The sequence below is a fragment of the Podarcis liolepis genome, assembly GCF_965112155.1.
Source record: "Podarcis liolepis genome assembly, chromosome: 3".
Classification (NCBI taxonomy): Eukaryota; Metazoa; Chordata; class Lepidosauria; order Squamata; family Lacertidae; genus Podarcis; species Podarcis liolepis.
Genome location: NC_139557.1, coordinates 26,440,072 through 26,465,830, shown reverse-complemented (window position 1 = coordinate 26,465,830; position 25,759 = coordinate 26,440,072). Strand labels below are relative to the sequence as shown.

Genomic DNA, 25,759 nt, shown 5'->3' with positions numbered 1-25,759 from the left:
GGTCTCGTTAGATAGCAAGATTCATGTTAAATTGCTATTTTACGGGTTGTTTTTAAAAGTCTGGAACGGATTAAGTGGTTTTGGACCACTTTGGTTTTGGAATAGACTTCCGGAATGGATTAATGTTGAGAACCAAGGTACCACTGTACTGATGAAGTAGTACTATACAATTCTATGATTCTATGTCAGCTTGGATAGTACGTTCAGTATGTGTCTGGGGCTCACTGGATGTTGTCTGCTTTTTGGAATAGAGCACACCTGGAGGAAGTTTAAAAAAAACACTTCAAAGAAATGTACAAACAGAAAGGAAGTAGTAAACTTCCTCCCACCATTACTACTCCCGCTAACATTTGGGAAATGCAATGGTAATACACTACTGACTTTCATTTTAAAGTAATCTTGCCTATATATGAATGAATGACTCAGCCTGAAAATAAGCACATCCACTAAAAAGAAGTACTGTTTTCCTAGCTCCCACTTCCAAATAATAACTCTGAGTTTCTCCTCATACAGATACTAATCCAACGATCACATTGAGAGCACATTTCCTAACATAAAGTCAATGGACGTATTTTTAAAGTAATAATCACTCAATAATAATCAGACAGATAGTGATTGTCTTGAACCTTTCAAAATATAAGACATTTTATACCAGGCAAAAATCTCTGGGTTCAATGTACATGCATATTGCATATGACATGAAGGGTATAAAAAACACACACTATAGAATACAACTGATGTTCAGCCTTAAGTTTGCATGTGCTTTGAAGTGGTTTGTATCTATTATGATGCAGGCATTGCTTCTGTCATGAGTTTCGCATGCTGGACATCAAGCACTATAATGTCATACGAAGTCCTTTGTTTGTTAAACTGTATATATAAAGATTTAATATCTGGAGAAGGAAATATCTTTTTAAAGAAATTATAGATATCAACACTTGTTACAAGTAGGTAATTAGAGTAATTATTCCCAGTTAGCAGATGCAAACTCTTCAGATGGGAATTTTAGGCATCAATAACTATTTACACAAGCTAAAAGGCACTTTGATGATTTTCAGTGCAAGTAGACAGATTTTTGCTGCTGATCTGGAAGAGAAAGAGAGTTGTGTTATAATAGCCCTTTGAAGTATATTGCATTATACTTCAAAGAGTATAATAAGAGTATAGTAAGAGAAGAATTGCCATACTGAAGAGGCTGAATTCTTAAGTAACATTTCAGATATAAAAATGACCATGATCTAACTGTGGGACAAGCATATGAATTTAATTTCTGTAGGTGTGTTGACATATGTTTGTAGCTTGTTTCTAATGTGTGTCCCTGGTGGGAGCATCATACAGAAAGCCAAATAGGAAAGACAGCATATGGATGATTCATGTAAAGGTCTATTCATACTATATTAATACAGCGGTACCTCAGGTTAAGAACTTAATTCGTTCTGGAGGTCCGTTCTTAACCTGAAACTGTTCTTAACCTGAGGTACCACTTTAGCTAATGGGGTCTCCTGCTGCCATCGTGCCGCTGCGTGATTTCTGAAGCAAAGTTCTTAACCCGAGGTACTATTTCTGGGTTAGCAGAGTCTGTAACCTGAAGCATCTGTAACCTGAAGCGTCTGTAACTCAAGGTACCATTGTATAGAAAATGAAAACTTTATTGCAGATGTGGCTAACATGGTGCCCTCTAAATATTTTGGACTCCAATTCCCATCATCCCTGACCAGCCACACTAGCTGGGCTGATGGGAATTGTAATCTACAATGTCCAGAGGGCAACCCCTGCTTTATCGGGTGCCCAAAGCAAGCAAACCTACTCCCTTGCATTAGGACACAATTCATCCCAATTAAAAGCAGCGGAAGCTGTAGCTGAATCGGATGTGGGTTCCCATAAAGCATGTACAGTATCAAGCAATATACAGGCAGCTCCTCATTTATGTGGGGGTTAGGTTCTGGGCCTCCGCATGTGTAACTAAAACTGTGTATATTGGGAGCACCCTGGAGAGTCCTCCTGGCTCACAAGGTGACCTTCCCCAGAGCCCAAAGTGGACATCTGGTGCTGAAGAAGGCAGGGAGTGTCTCCCTCCTGCTGTGACCAGCTCCCCTCCCCACTGTTCTCCCAGAACACAGAGAGAAATGAAAATGGCAGAGCAAAGAGAGACAAGACAAAGGAGTCTTAGGCTGCTGGGGAAGGAACCAGGGAAGGAACCTTAGAGACGGGTGGGAAGGCAGGGACCTTTGGTCCTCACAACTGGCTCACTGGGGCAAGACCTACTGGCAAGAGTTTCTGTGATCACTAGGCCTGTGCTGTTTGGGCTTCTTTGAATAAAGTGTTAACTGACTCTGGGTGTTTTATTGCTGACTTGCCCCTGACTCCGGCCCCTGACAGGAAGCCGTTCCACAGCAAGCAAGTTGAGATGACATGGATTTGCACAAAGGCCATTTCGATAAAGGCCATAGAAATTACCAGCCTTCCAGAGAGGAATACTTGTAGATTAGCTGAGGCGCAGCAGAATACTTGACTAAAGTAGCTCTTCCTAACACGGATCATGCCTGTTGTTCTTTTCCAAATTCAGTTCAACAGTTCTGTTCACTTAAAGTGAAAGAGACTTAAAACTTCCTTGCTGCACTTGTGAAAAAGTTTGCAGTCCTATATCAGCCTAGATATTCTCTATTCCCTGCCAGCTGAGAAACAGCATAGATGCAAGTGCTGTTCTGACTGCTTTATAAATCATAGATTAATTAAGTGTGAATGTGATTATGAATGAATCTGACTGTATATGTGTTACATTAAGTGTGGGTGAGTGGCAACTCCCACCTCCCTGTGGCCAACAGCCACCTATGTAGCCCTCAGGCACAAAATAGTTGCTTGCCCCTGATTAGGGTCAAATAATAAAAACCTAGGATGATAAAGAACCATTTATGTAAAGAATCATTTATGTATATCTACAATGAGCACTGGACGTGTGCAAATGCAGGGCTAGATGCAGCACAGTGCCATTTCCAATCTTGCCTGGACCTTAGTTCATTCTGAATTATGTGACAGTCCTTTGAATTATATGACCACCATGTAATTAGACAGTCATAACTGCTTGATAGCTAGCAAAGTTCATCATCACTCTCATGTTCTCTTCAGTACTGAGCTGACATCCACTGGTTCCAAATATAATGCAAGGGAATTAATTGAGATCCTACTATAATCAGGCAGGTATTTCAAAAATGACACATAAAAGTGTTAAACTCTCTATGGGGTAGTTTTAGAATTGGTACTTTTTTGCAGCAAAATAGATTCCTGGGTAGCATGAATATATCTTCCCTTATTAAGAAAAGTCATTATTCATGGTGTCCTTGCCTTTTGTGAATTGTGGTGTCCTAGCCTTTTGGGAGAAGATTTCAGACCACCAGCAACTCTGTTTCAAGAAGCTAACTTGTTTTCTGTATTTATTTAACTACCCATAACACAAAACCTATCCTGCCTCAATTGGTTCCAATGCTCTCTGCGTACAAGTGGGACAGACATGCACTTCTTTGCCTAGTAACTGCAGTCATTGATCAGGGTCAGGGCTTTTACCCTGAATGGATAAGGTATCGGTCAGGTTCTGTAGTTCCTTTTAGCTCAAGGAGGGCTTCATGTGTGACACCTTCAAGGTATCCAGAAACATCAGTATGCACCTGGATGCATATCTTATTGAAAGTAATACAAGGCTGAGAGGTACTATCAGAGGTGGAGCTAGCTGCTCTGGTACCCAGGGGTGGGGGCATGGGGGCGGGGCAAGCGTCCCATGGGGGCAGAGCGAGCCACCCAGGGGGGTGAAGCGAGCCGCCCATGGCAGGCTGCTTTCAGGGTGGGTGTGGGAGCCGCACTGCTTTGCCAGCAGCCTTACTACCTTCCCACTTCCTTTTTACAGCTCGGGGGAGGCTTCCCCACCCAGGAGCGGGGGGCAATGGCGCATCACCTGCCTGCAACTCCCAAGCCTCCCCCCAAGCTGTCAAAATGAAGGGGGAAGGGGAGGAAGGCCGCTGGCAAGGTGGCACAGCTCTGCCCCTTCCCCCGACAACTCGGGGTAGGCTTGGGAGTCGCAGGTGGGTGGCGCAGCGAATGTCACCCCCCTCAGTGATGACACCCAGGGAGAACCATCCCCTTTCTCCACCCTGGGTACTATTTACTCTTGGGTGTGTATCTGTTTCATGTGCACAGTCCAAGAAGTGCTACATGCATGGAAGACTGCTTCTGTTCCAGTGTATCTCCTTAGCTGGTTCAGGGCAAAGAAAAAGGGGATGGAGAGAAGAAGGGTTAAGGGACGGGAAACAAACCCTCCTTTGCCCCACCCTTCATCTGAATTTATTCCAAACAAAACTCTAAGGGGGGAAGCTAAGGTGTAAGCAAACTGTATTTCTTTCCTACCATTCCATTAATGTTATGCCATATTTCAGAAAGTGAAAATTTGGACTGAAAAGTTGTTGAGCTTTTTTACCCATGGAAATCACCACTTCTGATATGAGTTGCCATATGCCATATGATCCGATGCACTCTGCAAAGAGAAAAAGAAACCAGAGTGCACCAATATTTAAAGACTATGGTCCCACCCACCCAATTTGCAACATACAATTTGCCCCAGCAACCCGGTTACCCAATCATGATGCCAGGCAACAACTATTAACTTGCCTGGCAACAAGAGGCCTGGCCTGGTGGCCCACACCGCAACACGTGCTCTCATTTATTGGAGAACACGCTTTATCAAAAACTTGGTCACTCATTAATTGACAATCGCACACCACTGCAATTCATTCACCAAGGCATCATGAAGTGTAGTTCCCAGATGTTTGAGCCTTCACTCTAGTTTCTGACTTTTTATACATTACGGACATATCAGAATGCAGGTTTCCTGGGTCTTAGCGTTCATTGGTTTGTCTGAAAGCTGCTAAAAGGAAATCAAGATTTCCATTTACCAAATAAAAACTTAACATGGTTGACAATGTACAGAGCAAGTTGTGGCAGCAAATTGATGTGACGAGGAGAACTTTACGACACATCTGCATCTTTTGTGACACTGGGTGGTAGAGTCTCCCCATTCCGTGCCACTACGGCATAGGTTGCCACTTGTTAAATACTTCTTGTCTGCATTCACCTCACGTCAAATGCAACAGAATGGTAACGGCTTCATACCTTAACGGCCCGATTAAACTGTCTCTTTTATGTAATGACGAATGCTTATTCCTTCTTCATCATAAATGTTTGTTCTTAAAAGGGTTCCATGGCAAGATGAGATTTATTTCTCTTTTGTGCTTGTTGTAATATACTGTACCAGGTGCCTCAAGATGAATGGGGAGGGTACCCTGCTGGTGGTAAAGATGAGGAGATTCCCTGCAGAAGGATGAGAAGTGGAAGTTATATTAAAGCCATGGGAGATGAGGAGAGTGGAGATTCCGACACTAGCCCCAAAACATCACCAAAGGTAGCAGTCCATCCGGAGTCATTGTTAAAATCTATCGGACAAAGAGCTCTTGGAGAACACCAAAAGTAAGCCTCTCAAAGCTTTTTCCTACGTTTCATTAATGTGAGTTTCATTGACTCAAACTACATTTCCTTCTGCAGTTTCTTCATATTCTGCCACAACTGAAAGAAAATGTTAGCTGTACTTATTCTGACTTTCCCCATTTAAGTGGGTGGTTCTATTTCTAGCAGAAGAAGAAAAAACCCAATTCCTGTGCCCTATAATAAATAGCAAACATCTTATATAGTTTACTATATTTCTAACAGATAAGATCTATGTGCTGTGAAATAAAACTGACAGTAATTGGAAAGACAATGGCATTTTCAGTAAAGTGGAAAAGCAGAGTAGCCTTGTATTTAATGTGCATCCATTAAATATATCCTGAAGAACATATGAATATATACAAATTAATTTTTCAAGCTAGGAAGTACAAGATGTGATGGGGAGGGGGCAAGCTCACAGGAAGCTAATTTTTCATTTACATCTTTAGAATTGGGCTGTTATGGGATGGCTTCAACTTTCCTATCATCAGCTCTTCCTGTTTCAGTACAGTGGTACCTCAGGTTAAGTGCTTAATTCATTCTGGAGGTCCGTACTTAACCTGAAACTGTTCTTAACCTGAAGCACCACTTTAGGTAATGGGGCCTCCTGCTGCTGCTGCGCCACCGGAGCACAATTTCTGTTCTCATCCTGAAGCAAAGTTCTTAACCTGAAGCAATATTTCTGGGTTAGCGGAGTCTGTAACCTGAAGCTTATGTAACCTGAAGCGTATGTAACCCGAGGTACCACTGTATCTATAAATTATTTGTGAACTAGATCCCATGGTAACACATAAATGTGACCTCTCTGGGGCTCAAGCCTGGGCATTGTGTATGGAGGTCATAGGCTGCCCAGACAACAAGACCTGCTACTCAGCCTCATTGATGTGGTCCAAAGGAAAGCAGAGCAATACGTTTGGCACCACCTTTGCTGCAGGTGTTGACAGAAGGAGGCTTACAAGATGCCATCCAACCATCAATTTGTGTCAGGTTGCATCTTAGCTTTTTCTTCTCCTGAAGATGTCCCCTGCAAGGCAGCGGAGGTTTAGGATCACAGTTTTCCTTTTTCTAGATGGGCTACCTTCTCTCACATGCAGAAATTGCCTTCTTCACCATTGGACCCACTATTGGTCTTGTCCACTCAATCTACTGTCTTTGCATGCAGGGGATAGACTAATTGAACAAGAGGGGGATGTAGCAAAGCAGAGTATATGTAAAGTTTAAGGGGGAAAGTATGCCCAGAACTTCTACATTCTCAAGCAGCAGTCTGTTCTCAGATACAGAGGGAGGGGAGCTGGCTGAGTCCATCTTTCTCTCATCCGCACCAGAGGAGATTCCCCAGGAGTGGAGATTCAGTCTTTGAGCTCAAGCCTGAGACTGGTAGCATGGAACCTGAAGCTCTGAAAGATGCTAAGCTTTAGGCCTGATGGCTGTCTATTTTAAAAATCTTGACTCCTCATTCATGGGCATGGAATCAAGGAAGAGTAATCAAGGCACAGAAAGTTATTAGGAATTGTTTGGCGTTTGGTCTTTGTTGGGGCAAGTTCCTTGGATACAGTCAGCTGTCCATAGTCCTGCAAGGTGTACGTTATACCATCTTACTTATCCTGAAGCCCAGGGAACCCAATAAAGAGTTTCTTGATTTCCACCTTTCAATGTCTCTGTCCTGTGCTATATTTCTGCCCAATTCCACAGCACTTTAAAAAGCCCTATTATACCAACAGAAAGGTTATTGTGTAGGAGGCTAGGATGTTAAGAAGCTAATGACACAACCATTTTTATTTCCGTTTCAGGGTCTAGTGTTTATTTTTCTTTCAGATGGTCATCTCAAATGAACTAAATGTTAGTGACAGAAGAGATGGGGGAGAGGGGTTTTTGGTTTGGTTTGGTTGCTTGGAAAAGACAAATTGTGCCCTTTATGAATAGCTCTCCTCGGAAAGAAAGTGAACTACTATCTTTCTCTAAGTTTCGTTTGGAGACTTAAATCACTGAGAGGCCAATTCCACCAGATACTTTATATACGGTGGAATTCAACACCACCCTAATACAACCATCAAAGCAAGCACTCACCCAACAAAACAAAATCTCCCTTTTCCTTCCCCACATGTGCTGTTCTGGGTGTTCTTCTGACCCTCTGGAACCTAATTGGGGGTTGCAATGGGATGGAAGGGAGAAAAGTCCTGTTGTGCCAACGGGAATTGTGCCGATTCCTGCTCTCAGGAATATTTAGTTGAATCCAGCCCTTAATAAAGTTTATAATTATTACAAAAGTCTGTAATAATAGTCAACAAAAGGGGAGATTGCTAAGCACAAATGAGACATCACATGGGCTTTATACGCTAGAATGTCTTTTCAGAACAGCATCTGAGATTGCAGCGCTGGGATCATCATTCACATTGGAGATAAAGACCATTCTATATTTCATACCGCACTTAATGTATCATACTGTGTTTTATGTATTTTGTTTTCTTTCCTCCTTCTCAACAGGTTATTGACGGAAAAAATAAATAAATAAATAAATAAATAAATAAATAAATACTTGCCCGTGTCAGAGGTAGAGTTCACTGGTAAATGGTTACTGCTGGAAAGAAGTTGCTTTCTAGAATTTAAGAAGAGCAAACCTTCCTCTGTTTATCTGAAAGAGAGCAGCATTTAGGGATTCACAACATAATCCCTGTATGCAGAATGAACAAGGCAAAGGCTTTTAAATAGAATTATTGAATAAACTAACACATGTAGTTGTGTTAATGACAATCTGTACACTGCAATAATATACAAAATACAGTATAGATTAAGTTAATTGCTTAATGTGTCATTTGATGCAAAAGAAAAGCTAATTCTTCCTAAATTAATTTTCACAATTACCAGCCCTGTGTTTTATCCTAATAGAATCTTTCTTGAGTGTTTGCTTCTGTAAGGATAGCATTATAACATGAAGAATGGTAAATGTCTTTGAAGGAGAAAAATTAAAAGAAAAAGGTCTACCGTGGTTCAGTGATTAGGTTCATAGAATGAGGTGAAAAAAACAAGCTGCTCTTCTCCTACAGCAATCTCATTTTATTAACTTAATTTTCTATTACCCAGCCTTTTTTATAGAAGAGGGAAACATGCAGCTGCTTTCTTAGGTACAAAACACTTTCATTTAATTTGACACAAAGCCTGATCTCATCTAGTCAGACCAAAAGCGATAGTTGCAGGATTAGCCAAAGTTTAGGCTGCATATAAATTACCTTGAATTGCAGGTACTTATAGATGAAATACTGTATGGAGTTTCTTTCATTGCTCCTGATTTCTCTTTGCCGTACACCCTAATATGGATTATATGTATATTTTCTGTCCTCTGCTATGTAGAATATATTCAAATATTATCAAATTCATTTTACAAAAGTTTGTTTTTATTTATTTATTTATTTATTTATTTTACTCTATTTATAACCCATGCTTCATATAGATTCCAGGACAGATAACAGTAGTGTTGGGACGTGGGTAGCGCTGTGGGTTAAACCACAGAGCCTAGGGCTTGCCAATCAGAAGGTCGGCGGTTCGAATCCCCACGATAGGGTGAGCTCCCATTGCTCGGTCCCTGCTCCTGCCCACCTAGCAGTTCGAAAGCACGCCAAAGTGCAAGTAGATAAATAGGTACCGCTCCGGCAGGAAGGTAAACGGTGTTTCTGTGTGCTCCTCTGGTTCGCCTAAGTGAGCTAAGTGGCTTAGTCATGCTGGCCACATGTCCCGGAAGCTGTACGTCGGCTCCCTCGGCCAGTAAAGTGAGATGAGCGCCGCAACCCCAGAGTCGTCCGTGACTGGACCTAACGGTCAGGGGTCCCTTTACCTTTTAACAGTGGTGTTAAAGCAACCACAGTAAAATGCAGTTCAAATAATCTAATAAAACCATCTCTATGATGATGTGATTTCTAACGAAATCCAATAACAGCAGCAGAAAATGATGGGGAGAGGGCAACTATCATTATGGAGTTCATTATCTGAGCACCAGCCTGTTCTGGGCATGTAGGTTTAGACTTGGGAACGCAAGTTAGAGCCCAGGCTGCAGTAGTAGCTAGGAGTTGGTTTTGCCAATTTCATGTGGTGAGCAGAAGGTCAAACTTAACTGGAACGCTTTGTTTTCTCGAGGCGATTATAGTGTACCATACTCTGCCCTTGATGATGGTTTAGAAGCTTCAGAAGCAGGATAATGCAACACCTTCTCTCCCCATGGGAAGTACCTTTAGCTGGGAGTATATTACAGCAGTGCTCCAGGGTTGACATCTGCTCCCCAGTTGATTGGGTGCAATTCAAAGTACAGGTTATGATACCCTAAATAGGTTATTCATAGAATTTGGAGGTTCTGACTCAATTAAACTTTACTCACGGCCTACCTCTTTTACCTGAGCACTGGCTTATCATGCACTGTCAGTTTCTTTAAAAGCCCACATTTAATGTAAAATTATATTTATAATACTGCAAAAGAATGAAACCCCATGCCGTACTCTATTTCTGCAGCATAATTTTAGAAGTCTGTTAACACATATATATATTTATACCGTTATATGCATTGTTTTATGTATCCATTTATGTGCTGGTTACTTTAGGAAACCTGGAGTGCATATGCATATAATAGTGCTTATAATCCGCAATAATTGTTCAGATTTTTAGTGGGCCTAGGGTGCGGGAACCAAATCCTTAATGAGATGATTATTGGGCAGGGGAAATCCATGTGGGTAAACTTGACATCTAAAATTTGGAAAATTCCATCCCAAGTCCTAAGCAGCTTGGGACCTTCATACTTCAGTACCACCTTCTTTTGTAAAGTGAAGGCCATCTCTAATATTGAGGTTCTCATTCATGTACCGAGTAAGGACTGAAAAGGCTTCTAAGCAAAATAAAGAAGGAGAAACCAAAGTACAAAAACTGGAAAGTGACAAGCCTCCCCTTACTTTGCTCTTAAAGATGGGAATTTCATTGTTCTATTAAATTGAAACAAACCTTTGATAAATTCTTATTTATTAAATCTAGGTTTCACAACGATGAAGGTTTTAGTAGTTTTTTTAAAAATTACCTGTTGCAATAAAATATAGTTCCAGTAAGTGTTCCACCCTCAGACTTTGTTGATCTGAAGGGCATGATAATAAGAAAATTAAGCTAAAGGGAATTTGAGTGCCTTAGTTCACAATCTGTGGTTTTAGAGTTTGGGTCAATTATCCATCTCAACTAGCACTCACTTTGATACTTGTATGACCGGTGGGAGCAATAGGAGGTGAAAAGAATTTTCTAAGCAATATGGGTTATTTTCCTTAGAAGAGGAATCCACTGAGAATTAAGTCTGTCTTTGGAGACTAACCTTGAGGAATGAGCAGGCAAGTGTGCATTCTGTCGGTGTTTCCTTCGGGTTGGTGCGGTACACGAATAGCATTTGTGTTCTGAAACTCTGGTAATCATCACCCTCGTACTTACAGGACCACCTCTCCTGGTATGTCCCACAGAGGACCCTAAGGTCCATGAATAATAATAGCTTAAAGGTACCGGGCCCCAAGGAAGCCAGACGATCCTCCACCAGGGCCAGCGCTTTTTCAGTGATGGCTCTGACCTGGTGAAATGCTCTGTCCCACGAGACTAGGGCCCTGCAGGAGTTGATCTCTATCCGCAGGGCCTGTAAGACAGAGCTATTCCTCCTGGCCTTCAATTTGAATTAGCCTGTTCCTCTATTCCCTTTCCCCCTTTCCTCTTCTATGAAGAAACCCTTCCTGGGACCTCACATTTAAATTCTTCCCTGGTCTCCTTGCTGGCCCTAGTAGGACCAACTTGGCCAGTTAACCCTGGTGATCATTTGATGTCTACTGACTGGGGTTGTTGTTTTCCGGGTTTTTCCCCCTCCCAAAATGACCCCTGAATTTTTGAATTTTATTGATATTGATGCTGCATTTTATGTTGTGCTTTGTGCTGTTTTATGCTGTTTTTAAGTCACATTTTAATCAATGTTTTATATTTGCTGTTAGCCGCCCTGAGCCCGGTTTTTAAACTGGGAAGGCTGGGGTGTAAAAAAAATATATTATTATTATTATTATTATTATCATCATCATCATCATCATCAACTCAGCGGTGGCTGATGCTCCTTGGGGCTGGTAGGCCAGAAGGCAGGGAGGGTAACAGTAGGGGGCGCCACAGCCAATGATAGGCAGAGTTTTAAGTAAGAATGTGGGCAAGTGGAGGCTTGCTAAGGGCAACTGAGGTTGGTGCACCATTCGCTCCGATATAGTAGACAACACTGTCATAGCAAAAGAGATGGTGCAGAATTCTGCTTTGATTCGAATGTGGGCTGAAATCCCAACATCATTTTGAAGTCCTAACCAGATTGCAGATTCTACTCCAAGTTCACCAATCTATTCTAGAATTTTGATAGGCAACAATTATTTTTATTTTTAGGTTTGTTTTTAATATTTGCTGTGTGTGTGTGCATGTGTGTATGTATGTATGTATGTACACACACACACACACACACACACACAAACGTATACCACCTTGATTTTTTAATGGTAAGAACTAAATGCCCCAATAAATAAACATGTAGTTTATATTCCGGCATCTGTAGAAACTTTCCAGATTTCAGTTATCGCTGTACAAAGTGCTTTAAATGACAAATTTTGCTAAACTATGCTAGAAAGCTTATTGATTGTCCATACAAGACTCCTGTAGAATTGAAGATTTATCTGAGCTACCAAAACAATTAGTATGATGAGAGCGTTATTAGAACTGACCTTAATAATGCTAAGCCATTTTTGTGGGTAAACTGAATAAATTTAATCTGAGAATTTGTAGTAACAGTTCCAGCATGCTGTGATAGAGTTAAGAATGGACCAGAGTTGTGCTCATTTCTTGTGCACCGCCTTCACACAAGCAGCTCTTGCTGAGTTCAGCGGAAGCAGTTAGTTATGCAGCGCTAAAAATGAATATAACCCGATGCAACCTCAATTAAGAAATTATGTGTTGATAAAACAATTGAAGCCTTCAGCTTACAGAGTGAGTATGTGATATGTTTTTAGTGCAGGCAATGGAAGCTTTGTTCACGGGAAATTGTGTTTTTAGAGGTATTCACAGTTCCTTTTGTAATATGCCTCTTTGGGATATGAGCTTGCCAGGTTTCTCAGCCGTATTATGTTCATTGGAATTCACCTGCTTTACCTCCATTTGGTGTCCTTTGTCCCCCTTTGAAGCACAAGAAACTGTGCAAGTATAATGCTATTTGTTACTGCTTCTGCATCAACTGGATAAAGCGGCAAAGGCATGGCATGTTCTAAAAGTGGCCTTAAGGACAGACTCCATTTGGGCTGAACGTTGGAAATACTGTTCATACCATACGCTCACAAGGCAGCATTTGCTGAAGTCGCAAATGGAATCAGGGGAATGTTAGGATAAAATTGGTGTCATTTTCTCACTTTAAGAATTTGAATTGAGGCTAAAGCAGATAACAGTTTTTAGTCACGCTAGTTATTTAGTGAGTCTTGTTAACCTGGTTTCCACTTTCCTATATGCTCATCACTATTTACTAACCATTTCTGAAATGCAACAATTTTTGTGAGGCATTTTGAAAGACTCTTTTGCATTGCTCGAGCAAAACTAAAGGTTTCTCCCCCCCCCCTTACAGTAGCTGAAAACACAGTATTCAGTAATGTGGTAGAAATTCCAGACCCGCTGTATTTTATCATTTCAATTGTACCGGGACAATACTATACAAGTTTGGCAATTTTAGTCAATGGAAGAAAAGTCCTCCCTTTGACCATTGTGGAATTTAAATGTGAATTATGGTTTCTCATTGGCTAAATGTTTTCCCCAAAAGGAATGTCTTTTCTTTGATTGGCCTTTCACCATCAATGTGATTATGTGCCATCTTAATCCTAAGCATTTATACTTGGAAATAAGGTGTGCTAAGTTTAGTGGTTGTTATTACTAAGTATGTCTAGGACTTCAGCATTCATGTCTGTATTATGGTAAATGTTTACAACTGAATGAGGAAGGTCCGTAGGCAATATTTTAGTTTAGTAAGGAACAATTCGCAGTTTTAAAGTGTAAGTAAATCATTCACCACATGCTATGCAGCAGGACAATAAAGAGGTTTATTAATTAAACTGAGTGGCTGGATTGCCACCAATGACAAGTCAATGCCAAACTTTTAAAAGTTCACCTAGGATATATCTCACTTAATATATGCATGCAGTTTAGATTAGTTTGCAATGAGATGTCCTCTGGGGTTGCACAAGGATCAGCCCCGGGTCTGATGCTGTTTAACATCTTCATTAATGACTTGGAAGAAGAAGTGGGCAGCACACATCTCGGGGGAAGCATTGTGAATGATTTATATGATAGGCTACAAATTAAAAAATGAGCTCAGCATACTAGAGAGCCTTATTGAAAAAAAAGAAGAAATGTTGGACAGATTCAAATGCAAAGTATTATACAACGGAGAGAGAGAAAAAGATCCACTTTGGGGGAAAATTGAAGCAGGAGGGTAATGGCTTGCAGATAGCATTGCTGGGAGAAATGTTAATAGTATAGGAAATGGAGAGCAACTGGGGGGGGAACCATCGTGGCATAACAGATGGATATATAGGTTGCCGTGACGATCATTGTTCACTTAACGGTTTAATTTGTTTAGCACCAACATAATGTGAAGTGAGATGTTCATGGGGCTGGTTGTAAGCATTGGGAAAGGCTTGAGAAGCACTCGGCACCAGCCTCAAGTACACCCCGAAGTAGGATGCCAGCGAGTTTGAAAGGAGTCTGGTCGATCCAAGTGCTTCAAATCTCCCAAGTGTCATACATGCTGTTAGAGGCTGCAGCAATGATGGCAAAGTCCAGGGACTCATCTTGAGCACTTCCCACTTGGACCAGACAATTAGAGCTCTTAAGTGCTGACAGCGCCAACCATATGCTTAGGAGAAGGAGAGCCTAAATCTAGTCCAAGCTCTTCTCCATATAGGAGACTGGGTCTGTTAAGAGCTGGGAGCAGATGTGTGCAGCTGAGGCCTTTCCAGCTGGGTCAGGGCCTGTGCCTGTAGTAGGAATAAGAAACCAGAGGCCAATTTTTCTGTGGTATTCCCCTAACTTCAATGGAATCCTAGGGGGAAGCTTCTGGGGGAATGGGCAGCGGCCTCCTGTATCACGGGGTGTTCTTTCCACCCCCTCGCTTCTTTCTAGCCTTAGTTTTTCATCCTTTGTTTCCCTCTCTATCTTTCCTTAATAGTCAGAGCTACCTGCAAGCGGCAAGTGATGTGCCGGGTGGACACAACTTGGATCCGTCAGCAAACTACAATTCCCCCAAGTTCCGATCAAGGAATCAGAGCTATATGAGAGCAGTGAGCACGCTCAGTCAGGCCAGCTGCATCAGCCAGGTTGGAAACATTTTTTATTTTATTTTCAGCCTGATTTTCTAAGCGACATCAGCAGCAGGAGTTTATCATATCACCCAAGCTAGCTACAAGCTGTTCAGCAGTTTTTGTCAGCAGTTCCATGCCAGAGAATTGAAAACATGTCCAGTTCTGAAGGGCTTAAACTATTTGAGATGGCCTAACGAAAAATATTTAGCTGAGACCATTTGCCTAAGTGTGGAGCTTTTCTCATGTGCAAGTGAATCACATCTTGTAGCTGAAACCACCAGAGTCTCAAGCCTTTTTGACCTGTTTCACACACTATAGTTTTTCAGGCAGGGATGAGGAACTTGTGGTCCTCAAGATATTCTAGACTTCAGCTCATTTCAGCCCCAGCCAGAATGGCCAATGGGAGGGAGAGTTGTAGTTCAGCAAGACCTGGTTCTAAGGTGTGCGTTTGAAATGTTCTGTATATGAACTTAAAACATATAACAGTAACAACAGCTGGTTTGTCTGGAGCGAGACACACCAGTAGCCTGAGTTCGGACAACGCAACGAAACAACAGTGCGACAGCAGGACCAAAGGAGGGGCAAAGTGGCTATGATCTCCTCTCAGAGGGCACACATACTCATGTATTCACATGCTAAACCGTGGTTTGGTTTAGCATTGTGTACAAACCAGGCCACAGTATGGAAGTGGTAAACAATGGTTTGCAAATGTAGGAGTTACTTACCAAAGAGCACAAATTGGCCGCTCTGTGATGAGTATACACTTGGTGGCAAACACTGGTTTGATGTGGCACTCTCTGTGAAACTGCCCATTCAATAAGTGCCAGTGTTGTGTCTTAGTTGTGAAATTTAATTGGGAGTAGCTGGCTTGCACAGTTTACATCCCACCTTTTTGAGGGTGTGAGATAGGAGGAATAGAATAACAGTACGCTGTGTTTTTGTTACACTGAATTTTTAAAGGGGGGAAGCTGTGTGTGTTAATGAGTGTTAATTTGTGTGCTTCTTGTTTTTGAATGTCTGGACACTGCCCACATTCTAGGGTAAGAAATGCAGGAAAGTCATGTAAATTGGAGCAAGGACTTCTTGATCTATTTCATTCAATGAGCCTTCCTATGTCGCATAATCTTCTACTGATTATGATTCAGTTCTAAGGGGAAATCAGATGGCCTGTTAGCATGCATGGATTGTCATCTAAGAGATTCACGGCTTGAAAAAGGCTAAGAACAGCTGTGAAATGTTCTGATTGCCTTGTGGCAGGCCCCTACAGCTCTTATACAACAAGAGAACCAGGACAAAATTGAGGCTAGCTGACAGCAGGCATAGACATTCCAGGACTGCACTTGTTCACAAGTTCATCTCTGCCAGAACTTGAAGTTACTAAAGACAAGTAACTGCTTCCCAGTGCACTTTTTCCACTCCTTCCTCTCCCTGGTAGCATAAACATCCAAACAAAACGGGTGGTGCTGTGGTCTAAACCACTGAGCCGCTTGGGCTTGCCGATCAGAAGGTTGGCTATTCGAATCCCCTCGACAGAGTGAGCTCCCATTGCTCGGTCCCAACTCCTGCCAACCTAGCAGTTTGAAAGCATGCCAGTGTAAGTAGATAAATAGGTACCACTGCAGCGGGAAGGTAAATGGCGTTTCTGTACGCTCTGGCTTCCGTCACGGTCCTCCGTGCACCAGAAGCAGTTTAGTTATGCTGGCTACATGACCCGAAAAGCTGTCTGCGGACAAACACTGGCTCCCTTGGCCTGAAAGTGAGATCATAGAATCATAGAATCATAGAGTTGGAATAGACCACAAGGGCCATCGAGTCCAACCCCCTGCCAAGCAGGAAACACCATCAGAGCACTCCTATAGAATCATAGAAATCATAAATGAGTGCTGCAACCCCAGAGTCGTCTGCGACTGGACCCAACCGTCCTTAAACATCCAAAACGAGATTGCCATACTCTGAAATTCCTTGACCAAAAGCATTTTCTTCTGCAAGGAGCTGCCAACAGAAGCATCTCACCACACATTTCATATTATAAACCATGCCAGAGAGAGTGGAAGAGGAGACGTGAACTGCTGTTTATCTTCAGCAAAGCCCAGAAGTGTCCCACTTCCATACAGTACTTTGTCTTATAGCACTAGGCAGCGCTGTTCCTCTAGAACAGCTTTCCCCCAACCTAAATGAGCTGCCGCTGTTTTGCACTACAGCTCCTATCTGCTCCAGACTATTTGGGCAGCATCATGTTGGTCAAGGAAGTTAAGTGTGTTAAGAGAATGCTATGTCCTCGTTGCTCCTGGTTCCTGCTGCATATTCTCTTCCCCAATTAAGCCAGTGCAGAAGAACTGAGGAGAATTTGAGCCCAGAGCCATGGAGGTTTTTCAGGTGGACATCAGATACAGGTGGACCTCAGCAAGCCATGCCACATAAACTTTTCATGCCCATCTAAATAGCCATTTATGCTGCAAAGGGAGATTCGTATACATTTTTTTCCTCCCCACATAAAAAAGGGGCTATGCTCCTTGCCAGCAAGTTGAATTTACAAGTAGGAAATAAGACAATCATAAGTATGAACTGCATTATCCCATCTTTCTTTCCTAATATTGTTTGCACAAGGCTATTCAGAATGGGAATGTTTGTCTTTCCAGAGAACATTAGTTAATGTAATTTGATTAGAAATGAAATAATCATTACAGGGGCCAGAACTAATTGTTTTCAGAACAACTTAATTCTGGAAGTGTATTTATGGGAAATGGTACTATCAGGCTTTCGGTGCAATCAGAGGCTATTCGCCAGAAATTATTTGTTGAATCTAAAAATACATACGTCGTCAACTGGACTTTTGTCCCTCTTTAGCCACTTCACAGGGTAGCTTTGTTTTGGGATGGAGGCAATACAGCCACAAGTGTTATGGGCAAATGCAGCTTCTGTCAACTGCCAATCTCTTTCAGCAAATTGGCACTTTGGAATTTTGATACAAGGCCAGGACAGCATGCCTTCTGTCCACCCTGCTGTGGGTCAGCCTACTCCCACCCACAGACAGAAAGAGGGAAAGCACGAGAAACAAACAAAATTAGCTTTTCTAAGGTGTCAGCTCCAGTGAAATTAAAATGGATTCCCTTGAATTTGCTTGATTTTCTGGGGGGGGGGGGGAATCAGCAAATTGAAACTTGCAGTGGTAGACTAATCAGTAACCGTCATAGATTCGGTGCTTGGTAGCACCACAAAAACTTCGATCCAAATCGTGGGTAATCGTGATTTTTACGCAGGATGACAAAATCAACAACAAATCACAAAATGCATCTGGGTGCACAGATTGAGCAGTGGTTTGGGAGGGGATCCCTTGTGAGGGAATTATGAGGATCCATAAGGATTAAGTGCACCATGGATCAAGTGCACTTCAAAGCGCACTGGATCCTTGATTTAATCAGAGGTGATGGATGTGTTCTGTGATGTGATTATGATTGGCAGGACAAGGAACCCAAGGAAACATTGCGCAGTTTCAAGAGCATCTATTTTATTGGATCCAACTTGTGGATCCAACCTTCTCTCTCTCTCTCTCTCTCTCTCTCTCTCTGGCATGCCATTCTCTCTCGCTCTGTCTCTTGACTCCAGTCCACCCTACTCCACCCCCACCCCCTACCCCGTTGCTCCATTTTTCTCCTTCTGCTTCCAGCTATCCCACATCAGTCCCATTTAACTCAGTAAACTTCCTTATCTTACAATCCTAGCCACAAGAACTTCAAGCCAGGATCATATTGTTTACTAGCATCATTAGTTTCACTAGTATTTTCAGTCTGTCTCCTATTATAAAATGAACACTATAGCAGTAGTAGGAGGAGGAGCAATTTGTGATAGATGTTTGGAACAAAACAAAAAAAATTCCTTCCAGTAGCACCTTAAAGACCAACTAAGTTAGTTCTTGGTATGAGCTTTCGTGTGCATGCACACTTCTTCAGATATCTGAAGAAGTGTGCATGCACACGAAAGCTCATACCAAGAACTAACTTAGTTGGTCTTTAAGGTGCTACTGGAAGGAATTTTTTTTATTTTGACTATGGCAGACCAACACGGCTACCTATCTACTACTGGAACAAAACAGTTTCCTTTTACACTCAAATATAGGGGGGAAAAACCTGGTTTGTTCAACTACTTTTAGCTGTAAGAAACCTTGATCAAACTAGTTTCAGATCCTGGTTTGTTCAATAACTGTGTGTCTTCTTCTTCTTCTTCTTCTTCTTCTTCTTCTTATTATTATTATTATTATTATTATCTATACCACCATTCATTCAAGGATTACAGGGTGATTTGCAATATAAAAACACAAAAAAACTACATAACATAGTAGCAAAGAAAAACAATAGCACCCCTACACAGTTATTTTATTATTTATTAAATTTCATTGCTAAACAAATTGAAACTAAAAAGCTGTCCTAAGCTGTCATCCAAAAATAACATCAGAACTGGACAGTCTACTTAGCACACAGATAGCAAACATGCTTAGTTCAATGATGTTGAAGCATTTTGCTGCATGATAAAAGTGTCAAGAGGTGATGTGGGGGGTGGGGGTGGGGACTCTATCAATGTTCAGGTAGTGCCTGCTTTTGAAGTGCTACAGCAGAGTCCATTCCTGACAGAGCAAGCCAACCAAAAAAAAACCCCAATGCAATGTTGTTGTTTATCTAGATGAGTGAAGCAGAGGTCAATGGGCAATTTGAATCTGTTTGTGAATCAGTGTTTAGTGAAGTTGAAGCTCAGGCCATGGATGCCCTCGATCTGCCGGGTTGTTTCCGAACCAGAAGCCACAGTTACTTGCGTGCCATTCAGGCGGGCTACTCTCAAGACGACGAATGTATCCCTGCAATGGCATCTTCCAATATCACCTCAACAATCAGGTCAACAACAGGTAAGATTATCCACCTTCTTCCCTTTGCAACGAGCCGTTTTGCATATGAAAAGTTGGGAAATGTGAAATCTCTTGTGTGAACGGAAGGCAATGTACACTGTGCGGCCATGACTCATTCTGTGGGAAAGCACTCGGCTGAATAACACCTTTTTTTTAGCTCCAACATTGGCTTACATTTTGCATCATCTCATAATTAGGAGCCTCAGCTGTCTATGAACCCTGCTCTGCTTTCTGAGCTCGATGGTATAACCAGTGAGAGCTATAGGAAACATCCTGAGTTGGGTGCATCCTGCTCCAACGTATATTTCTTGTAAAAAAAAATTTTTTAAGCAACCATAAATTTCAAAAATTTGTTTCCTACATGCATGTGTAGGTTTGCAACTTTCCATCCTTTAGCCCCAAAACACAGTTGACTGAAGCCTTCCCCAATTGCTTTGTTGTCCTCGGATTCCCAAAATGGCTTGGATTGAGAGAGGGCAGGGAGAGAGAGGAGAGTTTGAAAGCACCATCCCTGCTCTAACCAGCACACAGAAAGTCTTAGGATTCTGCCTAAGTACGGGAGAGGGTCTGATGCACCATCTGCATAATTTTCCCATTATTTGTCATAAATCATCCACAATCATTATTATGCCACTCATTTGGCATCCACCTGTTCCCTGAGTTGTTCTTTACCAGCTTCTAGAAGCCGGGCAAAGTCCTGTTGTTGTCTTTAACTTGCAATATTCTGTAAATGTTTTTAGTTGTCTCTGCTCTGCTGCTGCAGCTTTGGCTTTTGTCTGATGTGTGAGTTTATTGTAACTATTGTGGATAAATGACATGATCACAATTTGTTTTGTAAGGCACATTTTAAATAAATTCATTTGTGTACACGGTGAACAGTCAGGTATTTTTCGTTACCTCACCTCAGACCTGGGCTTGCTGATCTGACTGCTTGACACTTAGGTGGGCCTTATTGCTCTAGTACAGACTGTATGCCTGGTCTTCATCCCATTCCTGATATCCTGATAGTCTATGGTGCCACACTTAAAAGGAGGGGAGAATGACACCATGGAGTGGAAGCAAGAGAAAGTTGCGCTGTACCATATATACAGATGGTCTCTCTCTCTCTCTCCCTCCACACACACACACAACTCAATAACACCTGATCTTCCACAACACATTTAAAAGGGCATTGGATATCAGTCTACCTAAGACCTGGTTAAAGGGGAACATTTTCTTCTGGGACCTACAGGTGTACATTTCTGAACACAATTCAAAGTGTTGGTGCTGACCTTGAAAGCCCTAAATGGCTTCGGCCCAGTATACCTGAAGGAGCATCTCCACCTCCACCATTCAGCCCAGACATTGAGGTCCAGCTCCGAGGGCCTTCTGGTGGTTCCCTCACTGCAAGAAGTGAGGTTACAGGGAACCAGGCAGAGGGCCTTCTCGTTAGTGGCGCCCGCCCTGTGGAACGCCCTCCCATCAGTTGTCAAGGAAATAAACAACCATCTGACTTTTAGAAGACATCTGAAGGCAACCCTGTATCCAGAAGTTTTTAATGCTTAATGTTTTTATTATGTTGTAAGCCGCCCAGAATGGCTGGGGAAACCCAGCCAGATGGGCAAGGTATAAATAATAAAAATATTATTATATTAATGAAGACACCAGATGAACCTCCCTGAGGAGAGCATTCCACCAATGGGGAGCCACTGCATAAAAGGCCCTTCTCATGTTGCCACCCACCGGACATCTCATGGAGGAGGCACACAGAGAAGGGCCTCAGATGATGAATTCAGGATCTAGGTAGGTTCATATGGAGAGAGGCAGTCCTTGAGGGATTCTGAGCAAAAAAACAACAACCTGTCAGTCTCTAGCAGGAGCTCTGCTGCTTGTCACCAACGGCAGCAACACTGAAAATAAACTGCAGAAAAGAAGAAAAAGGATTGCCACTATGTGTGATGCAGTGGAAAGAAGCACAGACCCATATCCCTAAAGTTGCTACCTGCAAATATCACTCAGACCCAAGTATAGCCCTTGAATATTTGGATTGGTCTGTGGGATAGGAGACGCCTGTAAGTCTATACAAGGCACCACCAAGCCAAAATCTCATTTATTTGAATCCCATTTATTTCTCTGTCTTCATGCTTCAGTTTTATGCCTTGTATAAAATTGCATCCCTTGATTAGCTGTCTTCTGCTTAAACAAAGTGGCTCTGACTTTGGGAAAATGCCTAACTCTCATTATACACTTTTTCTCCCCGTTTCCTGAAAATATCAGGTAATTTCTTGCTCAAATACTTCATCTTTCTGTCTTATTAAGCTAAGTAAAATGACTCTGGAGGGGGGGAAGTGGGACCATCATTCCAAACATCACCAAATTTAGAAGGCTGAAAATCAGGTTTGGCTTTCAGGCAATGTAACTTGTAACTACGGTACTTGAATTATCTGTAACGTTGCACAAATCAGCTCTTGGTTTCTGGGAGAATGCTAGAATGAGTAAAATATTCAAATGGAATACATATCAAATGTCAAAAGAAGTGTAACTATTATGCACTACAGTGTTAAATGAAACTTTCAATTTCCAAAACAAGTTATTAGCTTCTAAATGATGGAGTAACCATTTAATATTTCTGCATTTGAAATGCAGTGGACAGCAGTTTCTTTGCATATTATTTTCACACTTCAAATGACCATTTACTTATTAATCTGAAGCAAACCAAATTAAATATAGTGCAGCGTGTTAGAAATAATTTGATATATAGAGCGTCTTTTGTGTAAAAGGCAGAAAGGTCAGAAACTAATTTTTAAAAGATTGTAGCAAATGGGCTCCTTTGAATATTTAGGAAATTTAATAATGTATCAGATTTAATTGTATTTTTATTTCATTTTTTGCTAATATGGCAAATCATAGAAGTGGTTTCGTAGAACTGTAAAATTGTTGCTTGGTGAAACAGGATAACGCTTGTCGATTCTGAAGTTGTAACCCATGTGACCGCACTAATATTTTAATGTATAATCTACCCAGAAATAGCAAACATGCTGCATTTGTAGGGAGTCACACAGATAGTTCAAGCAGAATGCATGCTGTCTCGTCTCATGTTTCTGTACACAGAAACCAGATTGTGCATAAACAAGTCCCCAGAGGCAGGGGAGTGTTTTGCCATCACTGCTGATCTCTACCCGTGCAAAAATGCTACAGAGTCATGCCTGAGAAGGTCACATAACCTCCCAGCTGTCATAAGTGCCAGCCAATCTAGGTACACATGTTGCTTTCAGGAGCAAGTGATGGAGGACGTGAGATCCAGCTGGAATCTCAAACCAGCTGTGGGATACACTGGTGCTCAAGGTGCCAGATGTGTTCTGGATACCTTCATCAACTGCTGCTGTTACATTTTTGACGTTTGAAACATCTGATTGCCTGCCACTGCCATACACTTATCCATTTCTCACAGTGGCACTGGTTTCTATTTGACCATGTGGTGTTTGCCCTCCTGGGTGGGTGATATCATGCTGGGTCATAAGGAAAGGGTTAAATGAGTGTGAAGTGATTGGCCAAGGGGAGGAGTTAGAGTTAGAGTTAGTGTTGTTGAGATGTCAGTTGGGTGTTAGAGAAGAGAGAAGGAGGATAAGTCTGTGGGTTGGGATAGTTTGATGTGAGAGAGTGAGAGAATCTGTTAAGAGGAGTCAGATAGACAGTCGGGATAATCAGTTAGAAGTTATTAGGAAGGTATAGGCCGGTAAAGTATCTAAGATTAAGAAACTGACAAGAAAAATTATCTGAAACCATAAACTTCTTAATGCTTATAAAATAACCTTGTTTATTTGGTTTAATGTTAACAACTGTCTGGACTCCGTGTGTACCCGAGAGAAACGGGTTGGTGGCAGCGGGGAAGCAATCACAGTGGTGGCACAGGGATCAATAGTCCGTCAAACGTCCGGGGACCCTGTGTGATCGTCACAGACCACATTAGGCAAATATCTGCCTATCAGCATTGGAAGGTTTTCGTGATAGGAATTATTATTTCTAAATCATTTTAACTGTGGCTCCATGGGAATAAGTGGGAAAACATTATGTTCCAAAGGGACTTTCTAATGTTAATGAGTCCTAGAGAGCTGAAACTATCTTCTTTGGGTCGAAAAGACAAGGTTGCCTGGAGTTGCAGCCATTTGAACCAGCTGCCTTAATATGTCTCCCACCCTGGCTTTTTTAGTTGACCTAAGTTTCTAAGCAGGGGGAAACTACCTGTTCAGAAATATCACAGACCTCGCTGGACTGCACGATTCCTTTGTTTTTTTTATCCCACCTTTCAAGATAAAGACAAACCCCACAAGGCAGTTTGCAAGTAACCTCAACATTCCTTAATAAAATCACAATAAGCTAAATCATAGAGAGGGGGGAGGTTGATTGTAGAGGATCCAGAAAAAACTAATTTGGGAGAGCAAAGGTCTGGCAGAGATCATCATTTGGGGGGGGCAAGAATTTAATACATGTGACACAGCCTCAATGTGTTGTTATTGAAAATCGGAGGAGCAACTGGGGTAACTGGAAAGAGCTATCTGTTAATTGGAATGATTCTTAATTCCTGGTAAACTTACATGGGATTTCAGCCATCTTAAAAAGCGAAAGCAACAAGAAATCTAAGGAGCACTCTTTGGTACTATAGGAAATAAATGAGTCTTGTAGTGCATCTTGAAAACCGTCAAAGAGGTCCTGACAAACTATCAAGAAGAATGAGCCCCGAAGGAAAAGCCCCAAATGAAAAAGCTCAGCTTCTGGCCTCTTCAATTTTGATCCTAGGACCGATAGCAGGAGTGTTGCAGCTGATTTCAGCTGCATTAGTGAGATACGACTTGAAAGGCTGTTTGTAAAACAAACACCCTCGACCATTCTTGGCTTGCAGTTAAAAGGTTATTGAGAAAGAGCTGGGAACTTTTGCTCTTGGGGTTGATAAAGTGAACAGTAGCTAGATAGCCTCCTGGAAACTGCATAAGGTTATGCCCCATGGAATTATGCAGATCAATTTCAATCAGTCATCTCGCTGACCCCATAAAACCAGCTGTTATGAGGTCAGCGCTTTGGGGCTATCAGACTCTTCTAACTGTAGGTGAATAGCAGGGAACATTTTTTTTCTAAATGCCTTGATTCAAACAGACACTTTTAGCTACCAAATACTTTTATGAATGTAATTATATATCTGCCTGTATTTCTAAATCCAGTTGAGTCGAAGCATGATCACACAGCAGGAGGGAACATGACACTGCTGGAATCGCAAGGCCCTCAAATATTTCGTTCAAGGTCACTCGAAATCCACAGTGCTGGATGTGGCTTTGTCACAAGTGACACTTGTTCTAACGATACCTTAAGGATATCTTTACAGGAAGTGCAATTAATCACTGGAACATTATGTGTGCCTAAGAGAATATATTCTGTATACATTCATAGAACTTTTCCTCTTCCTCTTCTGTTGAGAAAAACGGTGCTGCCTTCATAGATCTTACCTCAAAATCCAACATTTGAATGTCTTAGACTTGTTGGCACTTCTTTTGGCAGTTGTCAAATGTAGGATCTCACTGTCATCCAACTGTCAAATGAAGCTTTTCAGCGGTTCCTTGTGGACAGGTTTCCCACAAAGACAGCTTGGCTGCTGCTGCTGCTACTGCTGCTGATCTTCTGCCATGTGCAGCCGTAAGGTGTCAGGGCTGGTTCAGCTGCTGGTCAGCACAGAGGCTCAGGAATGAGCAGTAAAACTGATTCTTTATTCAAGGAAACAGAATACAAATAGAGAAACTGCGGCAAGACTGGCCCCAGTAAAGCAGTTGCCAGAACTGATGATCTTGGGTCTCACACCTCCTCCCCTTCTGGCTGTTTTCCCTTCAGTCTTAAACTCCACTGGGGAGGGGCCTCCTGTGAGCTATGGGCTTGTTGTCCTGCTACATGCAAAAGTCTGAGTCCTTGGAGACCAGGAGGGATGGGAGCTGAATACAATAGAACT

General features: G+C 42.0%; 1 protein-coding gene and 1 long non-coding RNA gene across 15 annotated transcripts in view; one reads left to right on the top strand and one right to left on the bottom strand.

Moving 5' to 3' along the window:
* LOC310703501 overlaps positions 1 to 25,759 on the bottom strand; it is a 419,307-nt gene that overhangs the window by 137,625 nt on the left and 255,923 nt on the right. The gene's annotated exons all lie outside the window — the stretch shown is intronic.
* The window catches only part of DLGAP2 (DLG associated protein 2), a 399,875-nt gene that overhangs the window by 318,540 nt on the left and 55,576 nt on the right, over positions 1 to 25,759 (top strand). For all 14 annotated transcript variants that reach the window (XM_083495509.1, XM_083495510.1, XM_083495502.1 and 11 more), the window contains 3 exons: positions 5,300 to 5,511; positions 14,759 to 14,906; positions 19,569 to 19,788. In XM_083495509.1, coding sequence (XP_083351635.1) covers positions 5,300 to 5,511; positions 14,759 to 14,906; positions 19,569 to 19,788 — 580 coding nt within the window. The remainder of the gene's footprint in view (positions 1 to 5,299; positions 5,512 to 14,758; positions 14,907 to 19,568; positions 19,789 to 25,759) is intronic.